Below are 15,000 nucleotides of genomic sequence, written 5' to 3' on the forward strand. Positions count from 1 at the left end.
GGAAGCATATACAGGCGCAAATGGCAGCCGCTTCTAAGCAGTCCATGCATGCTGGTACTCATTTTACCGACCTCGGAAGGATGGAAAGCTGAGTGAACTTTAGCGGGAAAGAAGGTCGCCAAATATTCCAGTCTCGGCAGAACCGGGAATGGAACCCGGGACCTTAGGGTTGGAAGGCAGAGATCTTACCACTGCGCCAACCCCTCCGCTCTACATACTTTTCCACTGTACATTCGTACATACTCTTCGTACATCATACGTGTCATCGCTCGAATGCCCGCACTACCCTTCTCACATTCAATATGGCTGCGATACACTTCTAAGAGATTACCTCAATTAAGCGTTTTTCGACGTTATTCTTAAAGTAAAGTCCTTGTTCTAGATAATTTTTCTTACATGAAATAAATTAAGCTTAAAACTACTTTGCGTTTGGGCTACCTAGCGATAAAATGGTGAAGCACAGTGTACCTATATTCGGGGCCCATCTCCAAAAAAGTTCTTGTGGAGTAGATTCAACAACTTGAAGACTAATTTAGATGTTATAAAGCTTGCTTGGTATTCAGAGTTCTTAATAGAAAATCGTTTCCACAATAACCGTGTCATAAAACGTTGCACAATAAAATGCTTTGAACGCCGATACGTCAAGACAGTTGACAAAATTATTATTCTTTTTTCCGTGTCGGGAAAAGTCGGGAAAAGTCTTTCCTGTCTTTCCTCCCCTGCTAAGTAGTGTTTTCTGCACGTATTTTTGGTAGGTTTCAGGAGGTAGTAGAAATGCGTAGACACACTAGACTATTTAAGGACGGTGCCTACTATTGTTATTGCGCATACATTCTGCGCATCTCGAGATACTCGGGTTTCCTATCAGTGATGCTTACTAATCATATCATATCATCATATCATATATCTTTATTTACCCTCGGATTTTTAGAGTAGCTTGGTGTAGCTAATATCTCCGAGCATTTACCCTCCCAACCATGATACATCACAGAAGACAGACCACAACACAGGGAACTACATTCCCTACATGCCCTAATACAGTGAAATCTTTGCGCGGTTTAAAACTATCCGGAGAAAGTAGATTTCAGTAAGTACTCTTGGTATCCAAAAAGAAACTGGGGGTAACCATGCATTTTTGAGAGATAATTAAGCTTCAATTTGAGAAAAAGCGCCATACATTAACTTACATTGCTTTGTATTTTAAACCTTTTTACAAATATTATGCATGAATTATATTTGAAAAATGCGTGGTTACCCCCAATTTTCTTTTTGGATTTCAATAACACTTGTTAAGATCTGCATTTCCTACATAATCATAAACCGGGGTAAAAATACCTTTGAATTGGTAGGCACTGTCCTTAATTAACCTGCAATGGCGTCGAAGTCAGTGTAACGCGAATGGCGTTTTAGTGGATCTTTAAACAAAATATACCCTTATATATGGAGCTCAAGAATGGAACGTCAATTGGATATACAAGACGAACTGTGAAAATAAATATCTGGAATCTTAAAAGCGACGAGTAATGAACTTCGACAACAATTTGCATCTTTCTCCCGTCCACGCTTATCTTCGGTAGGTTTCAGCGAGTAGTAGAAATGCGTAGATTCAGGTAGATTTTATCCAGTAGACACAGTACAAGGAATGGCGGCAAAGCAGTTTTTAAATTTTCAATGTGCAATAAGTTTAGCTTTCGACAACTTTAAAACTAATATTGGGAATTAGTACGAAAATTTGAGGAGGACAAATATGTACCAAAGGCAACCCAGTTTACGCTCACGGAGCGTCTAGTTACATATACAAAAGGGCTGGTAACGAGTGAATGCACTTCCCCTTTCATTCCCAACGACCTTTGCGACTCAACTGTTTTGAAAAATGGCGGCAACGAAGCAAGAAAGCAAAGCGATCACGTTGAAAGGGTCTGCCGAATTAGTGACAGAATACTTTGGTAAATGCCCTTTCTCTTACATTTTTACTCTAATCAAGCTGTAAGCTAACTGTCGTTTTCTCTTTTCCGGCAGGTTTTGCTATAAACAAGTAAGTATTCTCCGCTCATTGAACAGTTTTGACAGCAGTTCTTTTGCAAATATAGTTTTCCTGACTTCCGATCGAACACCCTCTTTGATTTTCAGACAGAATTATGATGATACATTGATGTTTCGATAATATTGGCAAATTTTGACCCCTAAGCTTAGTATGTCATGTAGTTAAACATTTATTTACTCAATTTAAATTACTTTTTTTCATGTTTATTTATGTTATACTATACAAGTTTTAAGCTGTTCTGCACTGCACTAACTGTACCCTAAGACTAATTTATTTTATTTATTTATGTGAATGTGTAGTTATGTATTTGTAACCATTTTATCTGGAATATATTTGTAAGCAATGCTCGCCTCGACTAGCTAATGCTAACTGCTGGGAGCATTGCATAGCTTTGTGATATTTTATGCAAAATACATAATAAAAACTGAAACCGAAACTGAAAGTGTACGTAAAATGCATAGTGTAGAAAAATATTTCAAAACAAGTCGTGGAATCCGGACAGATCCTTTCTTGTACTGAAAGTTGCAGTGTTGCCAATGTGTACACTTCAGTTTGGTACTGTACCTTGCTAAGGTACAGTACTATATTGACGTTGGTACTGTCAGAAAACTCGTTCTCAGACAATCTCGGTAGCCCGCGATCCTGAAAACAATATCCCTGACTTAAGCCACCCCTCTCCCTCTCATCATTTAAATCCGTGCTGAGGACCTAGCGTAATCACTGATAAATTAATGCTTTAAGACTCGTTATAAATCATAAGGTGTCTAAGGAGGACTGTTAGCCGAGGACTATTCGCCTCCGATTCTTGAGAGGATTGGTTTTAGTGGTTATGCATAAAACACTGATTTTCTACCAATAGTGGCATGGATAGATTTTAGTTTAGTTTTACCTTGTTTAATGCCAGAAAATTTGACTAGTCAGTGGGGCTCCCCTGGGGCTGAAAGGGTTAATTGGTTAGCTCTCATTTGAGGACAATATCCAGAAAGAGCAAATCATATGGGGCTAATTGTCTTTGGGGGCAAATTATTTGACATACAATCTTTATAGTCAGTACTTAGTATCAACTTGTATTTTTTGTCTCAGCATATTATATCAAAGAGGAATATATTCTGCTACATCTTTTAAGAGAGAGCAACATTATGACTTGACGCTGTTCATTTGTGAAGACAAGGATTTACAAGAATACTTGTCAACAGTACTAAAACAGCTTAAAGGTATGTTGATTCTATCACTGCATATTGTTATCGTTTGCGACAGGTAGATGGAAAGGCAAGTGGCTGTAGTATCCTCTTATAATTTTTGTAAACTTGAAAATAATTTCAGGGTTGTTATAAGTAACCATAAGTGATTAGTTTTCCTTTATGTTGCAGTGAAAATGTCTGGCTTCGCAGAGTTTGATAATATCTCAAACAATATTATAGTGCAACGCACCCTACCGTGGTCACCCAACAAACTTTCACATTTGACAATTACGTGTAAGTACGTCAACTCAACAACCCATGCAACCGTGTTCAACTTACAACTGTGCGAACTTTGCAAGGAGGCGTGATTGTCAATCAAATTCACACTTCCTGATTGACAGACAATTTGTAAAATCTTTGTTAGGTGGCCACGGTAAGGTGCGTCGCACTGTAATACCTCATTGGTGAAATAATTACTGACAGCGGACAAAAAGCGATGGCTACTTCACTCAGAGAAGTTGGCTACTATCCCCCTAAATTGAAGTAATTAACCTATTGACTCTTTAGATGCCCTTGGACCCCCCAGATAATGAGTAAAATGTGCCAAGGAGAAGGGGGAGGGGGACTTGCAAGGATTTTGAATGAAACCCCTAAAGGAGACCAATCTGGGCTTGGCCTAGGCTTTTTTGACTCCTAAAAGAGACCATATTTAAATACTATTAAACAAAAAAATTCTTTGCATGCAACCCTAAACAAGATTTTCATGGCTACATACAATGTATGGGCTACATTTGATGTTGTTTTTCCCAGAACATTCTAAGTGAGACTGAAATCTGAAATTAACACCCCTAAGCAAGATGACGAGCATCCCTGCCCCTTTCATATTGTGCCAGCCGCAAACCTCCCCTCCCCCCTTCCCCGGGGTCAAAGGGTTCAAGGCAGATTCTTTTATACCTAATATTGAAAATCATTTTTGGCAATGGCAACAGAGAACTCAAAGTATCCATCAACTTCAAATTTGATTGAATGCCCTGATACCTTTATTAGCTCTATCCTTTATTCTGTTAGAAACTAATGGTTTGTGATTTCTGATTTTGAAATCCTTCATCCCCTTATCTTGTTTTGCTTACTACAGACTGGCTTGAGCAAAGTACATTGCAACGTCTTGTCATGGTGATTACAGAAGTGAACACAGAGGAAGTATTAGAGAGATGGCAGTTTGAAATCCAGTGTGAGAATGCCGAAAAGGAGGCCACAACAGACAAGAAACAACCAGCAAAGTTTGTATAATTGTGTTCTGATCATTGTAGTACACGAAGCTCTAACTTCTTATTGTCTAGCTTTCTGAGTTGATTGGGGCAGCAGGACTTGTGCAGTGGTGAGAGCTGTGCAGCCTTCTACCAATGCGGCCTGGCTTAGATAATTTCCTAGATTTGGTGTCACACATATGTTGAGTTTGTTAGTTCTCTACTCTGCTCCGAGAGGTTTTACTTTGTGTACTCTGGTTTCCCCCTCTCCTCAAAAACCAACGATATGATTTGATTTGATTTCTGTAGAGAGTCCCCAAATAGTGTCTCAGCACCAAATAAGTTAACACTTAACCCTTTCAGCCCCGATAGTGCCAAATGGCACTTATAGATTTTACTCTGTCTAACGCCAGACGATTTTACTCGTCAATGGGGAACTCCTTGGGGCTTAAAGGGTTAAGCTAACAGCGTGAAAAAACTGTCCCCATTTAACCCTTTCAGCCCCGATAGTGCCAAATGGCACTTATAGATTTTACTCTGTCTAACGCCAGACGATTTTACTCGTCAATGGGGAACCCCTTGGGGCTTAAAGGGTTAAAGTTCATTATTCTTTATAAAGTTCTACTATCACCAAGAAATCATTTTATTTTATTTTTTTGTTCTTTGGATTTCAAAACTATGTTAATTAACCAAACCCTAAGTGACCCAAGTTTCAAAGTTTAATTTCAAAGAAATGCCTGTTTATTTTAATTGGAATTTTCCTGTTCAATGATCTGCCATTACTAACCTTAAATCTTGAGAGAACTGGCCAGGGTCAATGAGAAAATGACTTCAAAGACATGATAGTTTAAGAATGCAATGTGTGTTTACGTGGCTGAATTATTATGTAGCATGGGAGTTTTGGGCTTTCAAACCATTAAACTTGTGTTTTGCATATATATAATAAGCTCTGTTTACAAGCTGAAATTTTAGGCTAGTGAGTAAATGATGTCATTTCCCTAGATCCAACTTTCTAACAGATCCAATCCGTCAGCTTTGAACGTGAGTAATGGCAGACTGTGAAATCCAAAACTTACTGTACACTGAAATTAGACAGCTTTTGGAAAAAAATCAAGGCAAAAAATTTTGCCAGTCAAGTTTTAAGCAATCACACTTTAAAAATCTAAAGAAAAAAAGAAAGTGATTTTTTATTATTAATAGTAGCACTTAAAGTTCCACTAAATGGCCTCTGCCAACATTGGGTGGTACAGGTAAGTTGAAGAAGTCAAAGCAAGGAAAACCTCACATACTTATTGCAACCACTTCAGCAAAAACTTAGGTGCATACATTGGTACAGGAAAAGCGAAATTACATTGTAGGTTGCACACATTCCTGAAGACCACTGCCATCTATCTTTTTAAGCAAGCTTGCCTGGCTTTGCCCAGACGCCATGCGTTAATTTTCTTATATAACTTGGAAATAGCCTTGAGATCAGCATTGCAAGAAGAAAGAAGATTGTAGTTTCCATCTGAGTCCCTTTGTAAGATAGGGCAAAACTTTTCATGATGTAGATAATCACATACAGTACATGATGGGGTCATGTAAAACTGATATTAATTGTCACTTGTGTATCCTCTAGTTGCTGAAAGAGGCAGTCATTTCACCAATTTGTGCAATACAGATTTTGGTGTATTGTCTTTGTTGCTTTTCAGTCTGTATTTTTTCCAAACCCAGAAATCCACTGGGATTCAGCTCATTTGCTGTCGACGAGTGTTCAGCTAATGAAATGCAGAAACAATATATACACCTTCAGATAACCAGGCCCAAATATTGATAACCACTTGATAACCCAAAATACCTGTGATTAAGAAAAAATGCCCTGTGTGTCTCAATCATTTAGTTTTTAGTAAATTTGATCCTTTAGTGATAAACAACATCATTAAACAACTGAATGAAGGGGGTAGTTTCTAAAGAAACTGTGGTGCTGTGGATTTGCTCTGACAAATGGCTAACGCTCGATATGTCAGCTTTTAGAATCTCTGTACGGTGGCCTATTTACATTATCAACTCCGTTGATAATTCCAAATTTTTATATATTATTAAACAAGGGTTTTTTTTATTGTGGAACCAAGTTAGTCATTGATTTCACAGTTAGCACTATAAGTAAACTGTGAGGTGAATAATGCCTGCACAGGCATATTTATAAGTTCTGCTGTGTTGGTACACTCAACCTGGTAAAGTGGTAACCTTTTTTCAAAACAAAATGCTCTCCTTTATTTCTTTACAGAAAACCTAAAGGCAAAAAGGACATTCAGAGGGAAATAAGAGATGTAATTCGACAGATAACAGCCAGTGTGACTTTCCTTCCACTTCTTGAGAGAAAATGTAAGTGTCTCGACAGTCACATAAAATTAGAATGAAGTTGTCAAGTGATCAAGTCTGAGAAACATCCACTAAAGAGAAGCACAGGCATTCCAGTGCCATTATGTCTAAAACTAGTTTCAAATTGGAAAAAAAATTAATTAAAGAAAAATTAATATGAAATTGTCAAATTTCCCAGTCTTATATGTATATGCAATGACCTTTTACATAGTTTACATCTAATAGTATTTCAATCATAGAGTCCTTTCATGGGAACATATGTCCAACAAATTCCTCAAACTGAGAGGCTTCATAGCTCAACTGGTAGAGCATTGCACTGGTAAGAAAATCTCAGAGGGTATGGGTTTGAATCCAGTTGAAGCCACGTAAATTTTCAGGTGTGATTTTATAAGTGTGAGGGTCACAGCTTCTCCCTCTCTTCAAAATATCTATGTTGTCAAGATTCGTATTACACAAGGTTTATTCAATATTTTATACTACTACCTGAGAAATTTCTGCAATTTGATTGGCTGAGAGCAGCGGTATTTCAGCTTAATTTGAAGTACCTACATGTGAAAATTACAGTTACTATGGTAACCAAAAAAAATATTAAAACTTCATTAAAAAATATTCAAAACTCTACAAAACTTTATTTAAATGAAATACATGGTCTACTACAAAACTAAAAAATAAATCATCCTATAAAAATATCATGGTAACCAAAATCACGAAATAATCTTGTTGTGCAAGTTACGAAAAAATGGTGGAAAGATTTCCAGATTTCAAAATTAAGGAGAGTCAAGAACTAAAAGGAAATTCAAAAACCAAAATACTAAGAAAAGCACATCGGCCTGACTCAATGTCTGGACCAGCTGGGCCGAAAACAAGGACTTTGAAACCAATTTGCTCGCCTATGAAGCGAAACCACTTTTGATATTTCAAAATGGTCCCAAATTTCACTCGCCCAACGGCACGTAAAATTATCTATAACAATTTGAAATATCACTTGTGGTATTTTGCCAAATATCACTACAAAATCATGGTATTACCTAACAAATCTCGTTCTTACATGTAGGTGCATTTGACCTCCTTGCATACACCAACCTCGACCAAGACATTCCTGACAGCTGGGAGGAATCGCAAGCGAGGATCATTGCAAAGTCGGAAGAAGTGCGACTGAGGTCATTTTCGACGACTATTCACAAAGTTGACACAATGGTGTCATACAAAGCAGACGAGTGACAGAAAAAGTATTTAATCACATATATAGTGTCCAACCTCAATGATACATTTATAGTTGGTTAGCACACTAACTGTTAAATTTGAGGTTTGGGATACTAAAATTTTATATTAGGTGCTAGCAATGGGCGTCGTCCCACGAGAAAATAATATCTGTTACTATGGAGGCTGAGAATGAACAGTTTATATTTAAAATATGCATAGTCTGTAGAGTCTTTCATCAAAATCGTACCACATGGATACTTGTACTGTGTATAATTTTCCAGTTCAGAAAATGCAGGGCCAGGCAGGTATTTAAATACATCTTATTCAATGGTTTAACATAATACACGCAGATATTTGGTGAGTTAAGTGGTATTATTGGCAAGAAAAAATACGAGCCATGAGGAAAATGTCTGTGAGTATTATATCTTAAATCATAGAATAAGATTTATTATTCCACTACAAAAAATATGTTATTTTGCTTGAATTTTATTTGAATTTTATTTGGTAAGAGTGATTACGAAATGCATCTGTCCTTAAGGGCACGTGCAAATGATGTAAACAGCACAAAAGGCCAGCCAAATATCCTTTATTTGATTGGATAAATGAAATGAGGAGTGACAAGCGACGGCAAGCTCAAATCTTAGGCTTTTACCGTTTCTTTCATTGAAAAACTCCCGTTCCGTCCGTAAGTTTGCTCTGTTCTAAAACAGGTCAAACCGGGACACCACAGTGCATTACCACCTCATACATGTATGCTGCGTGTTCTTTCGACCAAAATGGTAAAATGACATAATAGTGGAATAATAAAACACAGTAATTTTATCTCGGATCCAGAACTTTCTAGAAAAGATACATAAATTATATTTTTTTTTTCCTCTGCTCTTGCCTTCTTGACATTTGTTGCTTGAAAACAGTTTTGTACAGCACTTGCTAAGCATTGTTTTAATTGGCAGCCCTTAGTGTTTATCAAAGGCTACATTTAGGAGACTGTTAAATGAAGTTTTGAAATCTGCAAAAAGGTATATCATATTCTTAATCACAGACTGTCTGAACTATTTCACCCCTAAGAAGTTTCCTATTTTTGAGTAAAATAATAATTATTTACCATTATTTAATTATTAATTATCATTATTAATCATTAATAATGGTGATAATAATAATAATAATTATTATTTTATTGTTATTATGAAATTATCATCATCATCATCATCATTGTTATTATTATTTTTATTATTATTGCTATTATTATCTACATTAGCATTTAGCTAGATAGTAAAAACTACAAGTTGATACCATTGGGAGTGAATCAGTCAATAATATAAAACAATTTTTAATCAGGAAAAAGTCGAAACTCAACTTGATTCCATAGAATGGTGTCCCCTTGGAATACAGTAGCATGCATGTAAAATGACGTGGACAACAAGAAACCCTGATAAAATTATAACTAAAGAGAATAGAAGTTCCATTGTACCATCTCCCACAAACTCTGCATTTTGATTCACTTTGAAAATAAAGTTGAACTGAGCTTGGGAATGGATGATTTCAAGGTACTGAAAAGACACGGCAGGTGCAAAACGCAGGTCACAGGGCACAGGTCACAGGTCATTATTTTACCTATACAGAAAGTATCCTAAACATTCACAAAAGCTAAGCTTAGGCCTAAAAACTTTTCTTTAGGCCCAAAATTAGCTTTTATGAATGTTTAGGATACTTTTCTTTAGGCCTAAATAAGCCTAAAAAAGGCCTAAGTAGGCCCAATTAGGCCAAAGGTTAGCTTTTATGAATGTTTAGGATACTTTCTGTATAGGTTAAAGAATGACCTGTGACCTGTGCCCTGTGACCTGCATTTTGTACCTGTTGGAAAAGACAGGGAGTGGGAAGATGGCTATAAAGTGCAGGTTGCATGTCATTGCTTTACCATAACTAAAACGACCCGAACCTTTACAAAAATGCTAACTTTAGGCTTAAACATTATTTTTTAGGCCTGGTGTTAGCATTGGTAAACGTTTGGGTTGTTTCAGCTACGGCGGGTCTAAAACACAGGTCGCATTCCACAGGTCACTAGTTGCAGGTCATTGTTTTACCTTTTTGAAAGTAACCCAAAGCCCTCAAATTAGCCTACCAATCCTCACTTTAGAGCAAGAATTCTTTTTAATTCACTGTAGGGTATCGAGGCTTGGTAGGCTAATTTGCACTTCGACAAAAGAATTATAAATTGACCGCCATTTATGAATAAGGTCTATGAGCTGCAACCCTAAACTGCAACCTGGAATCTGCAGTTTACACCCTCTGGCGGAGCAGGGATGGTAAAGTGGTGAAAGCATGTGGTTAGAGCACTCGCCCCTCACCAATGTGTCCCGCGTTCTATTCCCAGATTTGGTGTCACAAGTGGGTTGAGTTCGTGATTTCTCTACTCTGCTCCGAGAAGTCTTTGTTCTATCCGGTTTTTCCCTCTCTTCAAAATCCAACCTGCGATTTCATATGAGTTGTTTTAATTTGATTTCTCTACATTGTTCCCAAGTAGTACCCCAGAGCTAAACACAGTTGAGTTGAGGTGCTCTTATTTTTTTCAGGTTCAATAAAACAAAACAAATACATGTTTTTGTCTTTGTGTAATGTTAAAACAAAATAATTATTTATACATCTTCCATCAGTAAGATGTGCTGTTATAAATCTGGATGAATGGGGTCCAGAAAAGGAATCGTTGATTGTGACTGTTTGTCAGTAGATCATATGAACATGCGGACATATGAGCTGATTTTTAACGTGATCAAATCTGGGGAAAAGGGGACCCGGGCTTTGTAAATTAAATGGTACTAAGATACTTGTTGACCTTGTCAAGCCATTTCCTGCTGAGATTTCACTTTGTCTAAAACCAGATGATTTTAAGTCCCCTTAAGCTTCCTCAGAGGAGCAGGTACAAAACACAGGTCTTGGGTTACAGGTCTCGTTCACAGGTCTCTGTTTTATTTACCACCTAAACATTCATTAAAGCAAACCATAAACCTAAAAACTCTTGTTTATAGGTTTAATTAGGCCTATTAAAGTTTAGCCTTAATGAATGTTTAGGTCTGTTTCTGTATTCATTTGGTAAAACAGAGACCTGTGAACGAGATCTGTGACCTTAGACCTGTGTTTTGTACCTGCCGTCCTGAGAGTGACATTTACAGATTGTACTGGTTCACTTGGGGCTGGTGTGGGGGAAGTCGCATCCGTTTTTGGGATGTCGCGCAAAAACCTGTCACGCAATGCTCTTAGGGGAATGTTGTGTGACATCTAGGGGTGAAAAGGGTAATATTCTCAGTGAATCATGTCAAGCACTCCTCTTGTGCTCAACATCTTACATTTGCACTTTTGAGGGTGATGAAGCCCATTTATTGAATGCTTCAGTCCTGTGAATGAGACTAGTCTACATTTCACTCTTTCTATAGACGCCAGACAATTTTGCTTTTAAGTTGGGGACAGCTCATTTTCCTGTAAGCACAAGGCTTACAATGGTCTTAATAACGTGGATAATGTACGGGGGGAAAAAAACTACATCATAAGCCCCACTCTCCCCCGCACGGGTAGCGTAGATTGTGGTGTGGAGACGTGTTTGTATTGCGCAATGCGCGAGGTTACCAATGTGAACGCCTGGAAGTTTTTGTTCTTGGAAGCGTGTTTTGGTGTTTTATTTAGTGGTTTTTGTGTTTAATGGGAATATTTAGGCCTGTTGCAGGCCATTTATTTTCTTTTAAGTGTTAAAGAATAGTTGTTCAAGATAACCGAAAACTGGTGAATTTGTTAACTGCGTGGAAATCATCCCGTCGAAGATAAGATGGACGTCGATCTCAGATTCGCCCGTTTCGCTCAAGATCCACGGTTTAGAGTGAGTATAGCGTTAAAGCTCGTAGTCTCTATAGAAGAAACAGTATCATTAAATAGTGGCGTTTAATTTTAGTATTAAGTAACAGAAAAATTTATCTGGAGAATTTTCACATAGTAGCCGGAGAATTCTCCCTAATTTCTAATGAACACTTTTTATTCATGGTGAGATGAAGAAGAATGAGACATCTTTGATTCACCATTATGACAGCAGGGGTACCATGTACAAAGGACCTATATCTGGTAAATGTGGTCTCTTCTTGTATTAACAGTATTAAAACCTACTTTAACTTATGACTGTATTAGGCACATAAGTTAGTAATGATTTATTATTAGTTATTAATAAATTGTTATTCTCACACAACTCTGGGAGCCACTAATGTATTGTCAAACTGACCACTGGCAGCGTGCTGCTCTGCGCTGTATACAATACAAACTGAATAAAAACTTGAAAAATAATATCTGACTGATACTGTGAAGATCTCTAGTCAATCAAGGGGTGGGGGGGGGGGGGGAACTGGGGCTCTGAAATTTAGTCAACAATGGCAAACAGCAAAAAAAGCAACTGGCGAAAGCACTGAACATATGATTTAACATGTACATTTAAGGTCCCTCAGGCCAGACCCCAGAAGTGTGCGAGAAAGCATTTTCCACTTCTTTCATTCCTCAGCCAGTGGAAAATACAACTTACGTAATGATATTATTATTGAAAATTCATTGTTATTGTGACTTGCAGAAGATTTCACGGAAAGAGAGGAAAGTCAAGATCGATGGACGATTCAATAAAATGTTCACAGACAAGGGTTTCACAACAAACTGTAAGTATCAATCCAAACCTAAGACAACATAAAAAAAGAAAACGCTGAAGAGCACCAAAACCTTGCCTGGTCATGTGATAAAATGCTTATGCTAATAGCGGATATGTTGCCGGTAAAATCCGTTTTCAGGTTGAATCGGTTTTAACCTAGGTTAAATTGGTGATCCTACAGTAATTTTACCTAGGTTGAATAGGCGCTCAGATGGATTGAACAAACTTTTTGGAGCCTACATTAAGCCTAGAGAAAAAGTAGGTTCAGGTTAGGACTAGTTTTGGTTATTATACATAGATATTAACGGGCAATCATAGAGAAGTAAATAATGGAAAGAACTGTGTTGGAGTTGAGCATGTTCGTCGTTGTAGTGTAATGGTGAAGACACAGAACTAAAAATCCAGAGGGTCCAGGTTCGAGTACCGGCAAGTGCATAGTACAGTTCTTTGATGCGTTACTGTGTTGTAATGTTGATAACTGTGTGAATACAGAAACCGATAAGATGATATAAAACATTAAGAAGATGTGTTGAGATGCGTTAGACAGTTCTTGAGGGAAGGTATGGGTGTTTTCAGTCCTTTTTGGGGGCTGATAGCTGCTTTAATATTCGACCTGGTAAAATGAGGTTAAACGAAGTTTAACCAAGTAAACAACTAGGAGCGACTGCGGCCAATTGGTCAGTGGTTTTAGTATACTTGCGCATTCGTGGAATACCTCGTGCTTTGGGCTGTATCGCTTATTTATCAGTGTGGCGGGAAGTAGGAGCATTGTGTGTGGAGCGTTGAGCGGTTTTGTTCCCTCCCTCCCCACCCTCTGTTTCCACTGTGTATTAGCGTGACGGGTGCCCATTCTTCTCGGGGGCGTGGGGGCTCATGGCCATCGGTGCAGTCTCCATCTTGGAGCCGGCTGCCAATAGTGGAAGCTCCAGGATGTTTCGTGCACCCAACCTCCAAAGAGCGACAATGTTGTTTAACGAGGATCACCAATTTAACAGTAGGTAAAAACGGATTCAACCTGAAAACGGATTTTACTGGCAACAGATATTTGTGGCAAGGTAAATATCCCCCACTAGCCACTGACATTGAGATGAATAGTTGTTTTAGTATATACTAAAACAACTAGATAATATAGCACAAAAAGAAGATTTTAACTCATTAATTTTATTCCAGCAATGATTACAATATTTTTGGGTGCAAATCTCGCGTGAGTATAGCCAAGGATATTTGGAGTTTGGGTAGCCAGTCAAATCTTGCCTTTAATGCTATCCACTGCTTAAGTATAAACTGAGTATACATGTACAGTTGTATATTAGTTCTCTTTATGTTCAGTGGCCTGGACTCAAATAAGCTTTTGAAAGATTTTAGCATTTATACCAACACAAAAAAAAAACTCGTATAAGGCCCTAGAACCATTTTAAATATGCAACTTAATGGACTTTCAAGCAATATTATTATATAAATACATCAGATTTATTAATGCTATACCATTTCCATTTGTTATTGAGTTTTCACAATCCTGTAACACTGTCTTCTTTGTGTTGTACCACTTTTTTTGAAAATGAAACGAAATGTCTGGAAACATTCCAAATGAATCCTTTACTAGTTTAATGCTTAACACAAGGTTTCCAACCAGCCTAGTCATATCACTCTACTGGCTGAAGGTCATCTAAGCATTAGTCCTTTTTCTTAGCTCTGAGGCAGGGCTAACGCTTGAGATGTCAGCTTTCAAGTTTTCGTTATGATGGTCAATTTACCATACAATTTTGGACTCAGTTGATGCATTCATTTCTTTCACTTTTTGTAGTATGTTTTATATTGCTGAATAATTTGTTTTAAAGAACATACTGTAACATCACTCTGTCATCACTAACAATATTAATAATTATTTGCGAGCGTTGAAAGGATATAGCATCAATCATGCACTCGTCTCAAAAGTCATCTACAGTCTCCAACACTGTACCTTTCAGATTTTGTTGATAAACGAGGGTCAAAGGTCAAGAAGACTTCAAAAGAAGACTTACGCAAGTTTTATGCAATGTCTGACGAATCTGACAAAGGTATGTACATGTTCTTTGCACTTACCATAAATTATTTATAATATTATTTTTGTTTGTTTTTCTTTGAATAACTTATAGTTTTGTGCTAAAGTATGCTTTTTAACTTTCCTAGAGGATGAGAAAACAGAATCGGATGTGGAAGAACATCAAGATGATAAAAAGGATGAAAGGCAGAAGAAAGGCTCAAAGTCCAAGAGGTTTGATGATAGTATATTTGAATTATTGCATTCCTGTG

At 37.4% G+C, this 15,000-nt stretch overlaps 2 protein-coding genes across 3 annotated transcripts in view; both read left to right on the forward strand.

The window, feature by feature from the left end:
- The first annotated feature begins 1,843 nt into the window (after positions 1 to 1,843).
- LOC138048794 (mitotic spindle assembly checkpoint protein MAD2A-like) lies at positions 1,844 to 9,624 on the forward strand. The gene is made up of 6 exons (XM_068894917.1): positions 1,844 to 1,946; positions 2,020 to 2,035; positions 3,128 to 3,258; positions 4,361 to 4,505; positions 6,739 to 6,836; positions 7,888 to 9,624. Exons 1-6 carry the CDS (start codon positions 1,874 to 1,876, stop codon positions 8,052 to 8,054), a joined length of 630 nt encoding a protein of 209 aa, XP_068751018.1. The 5' UTR covers positions 1,844 to 1,873; the 3' UTR covers positions 8,055 to 9,624.
- A 2,039-nt stretch (positions 9,625 to 11,663) lies between these two features.
- The window catches only part of LOC138049314 (ESF1 homolog), a 65,538-nt gene continuing 62,201 nt past the window's right edge, over positions 11,664 to 15,000 (forward strand). For both annotated transcript variants that reach the window (XM_068895536.1, XM_068895535.1), the window contains exons 1-4: positions 11,664 to 11,904; positions 12,637 to 12,718; positions 14,676 to 14,765; positions 14,878 to 14,962. In XM_068895536.1, the coding sequence (XP_068751637.1) occupies positions 11,854 to 11,904; positions 12,637 to 12,718; positions 14,676 to 14,765; positions 14,878 to 14,962 (308 nt within the window). In that variant the 5' untranslated portion in view covers positions 11,664 to 11,853. The remainder of the gene's footprint in view (positions 11,905 to 12,636; positions 12,719 to 14,675; positions 14,766 to 14,877; positions 14,963 to 15,000) is intronic.

The sequence above is a fragment of the Montipora capricornis genome, chromosome 5 (genome assembly GCF_036669925.1).
Source record: "Montipora capricornis isolate CH-2021 chromosome 5, ASM3666992v2, whole genome shotgun sequence".
NCBI classification, from domain to species: Eukaryota; Metazoa; Cnidaria; class Anthozoa; order Scleractinia; family Acroporidae; genus Montipora; species Montipora capricornis.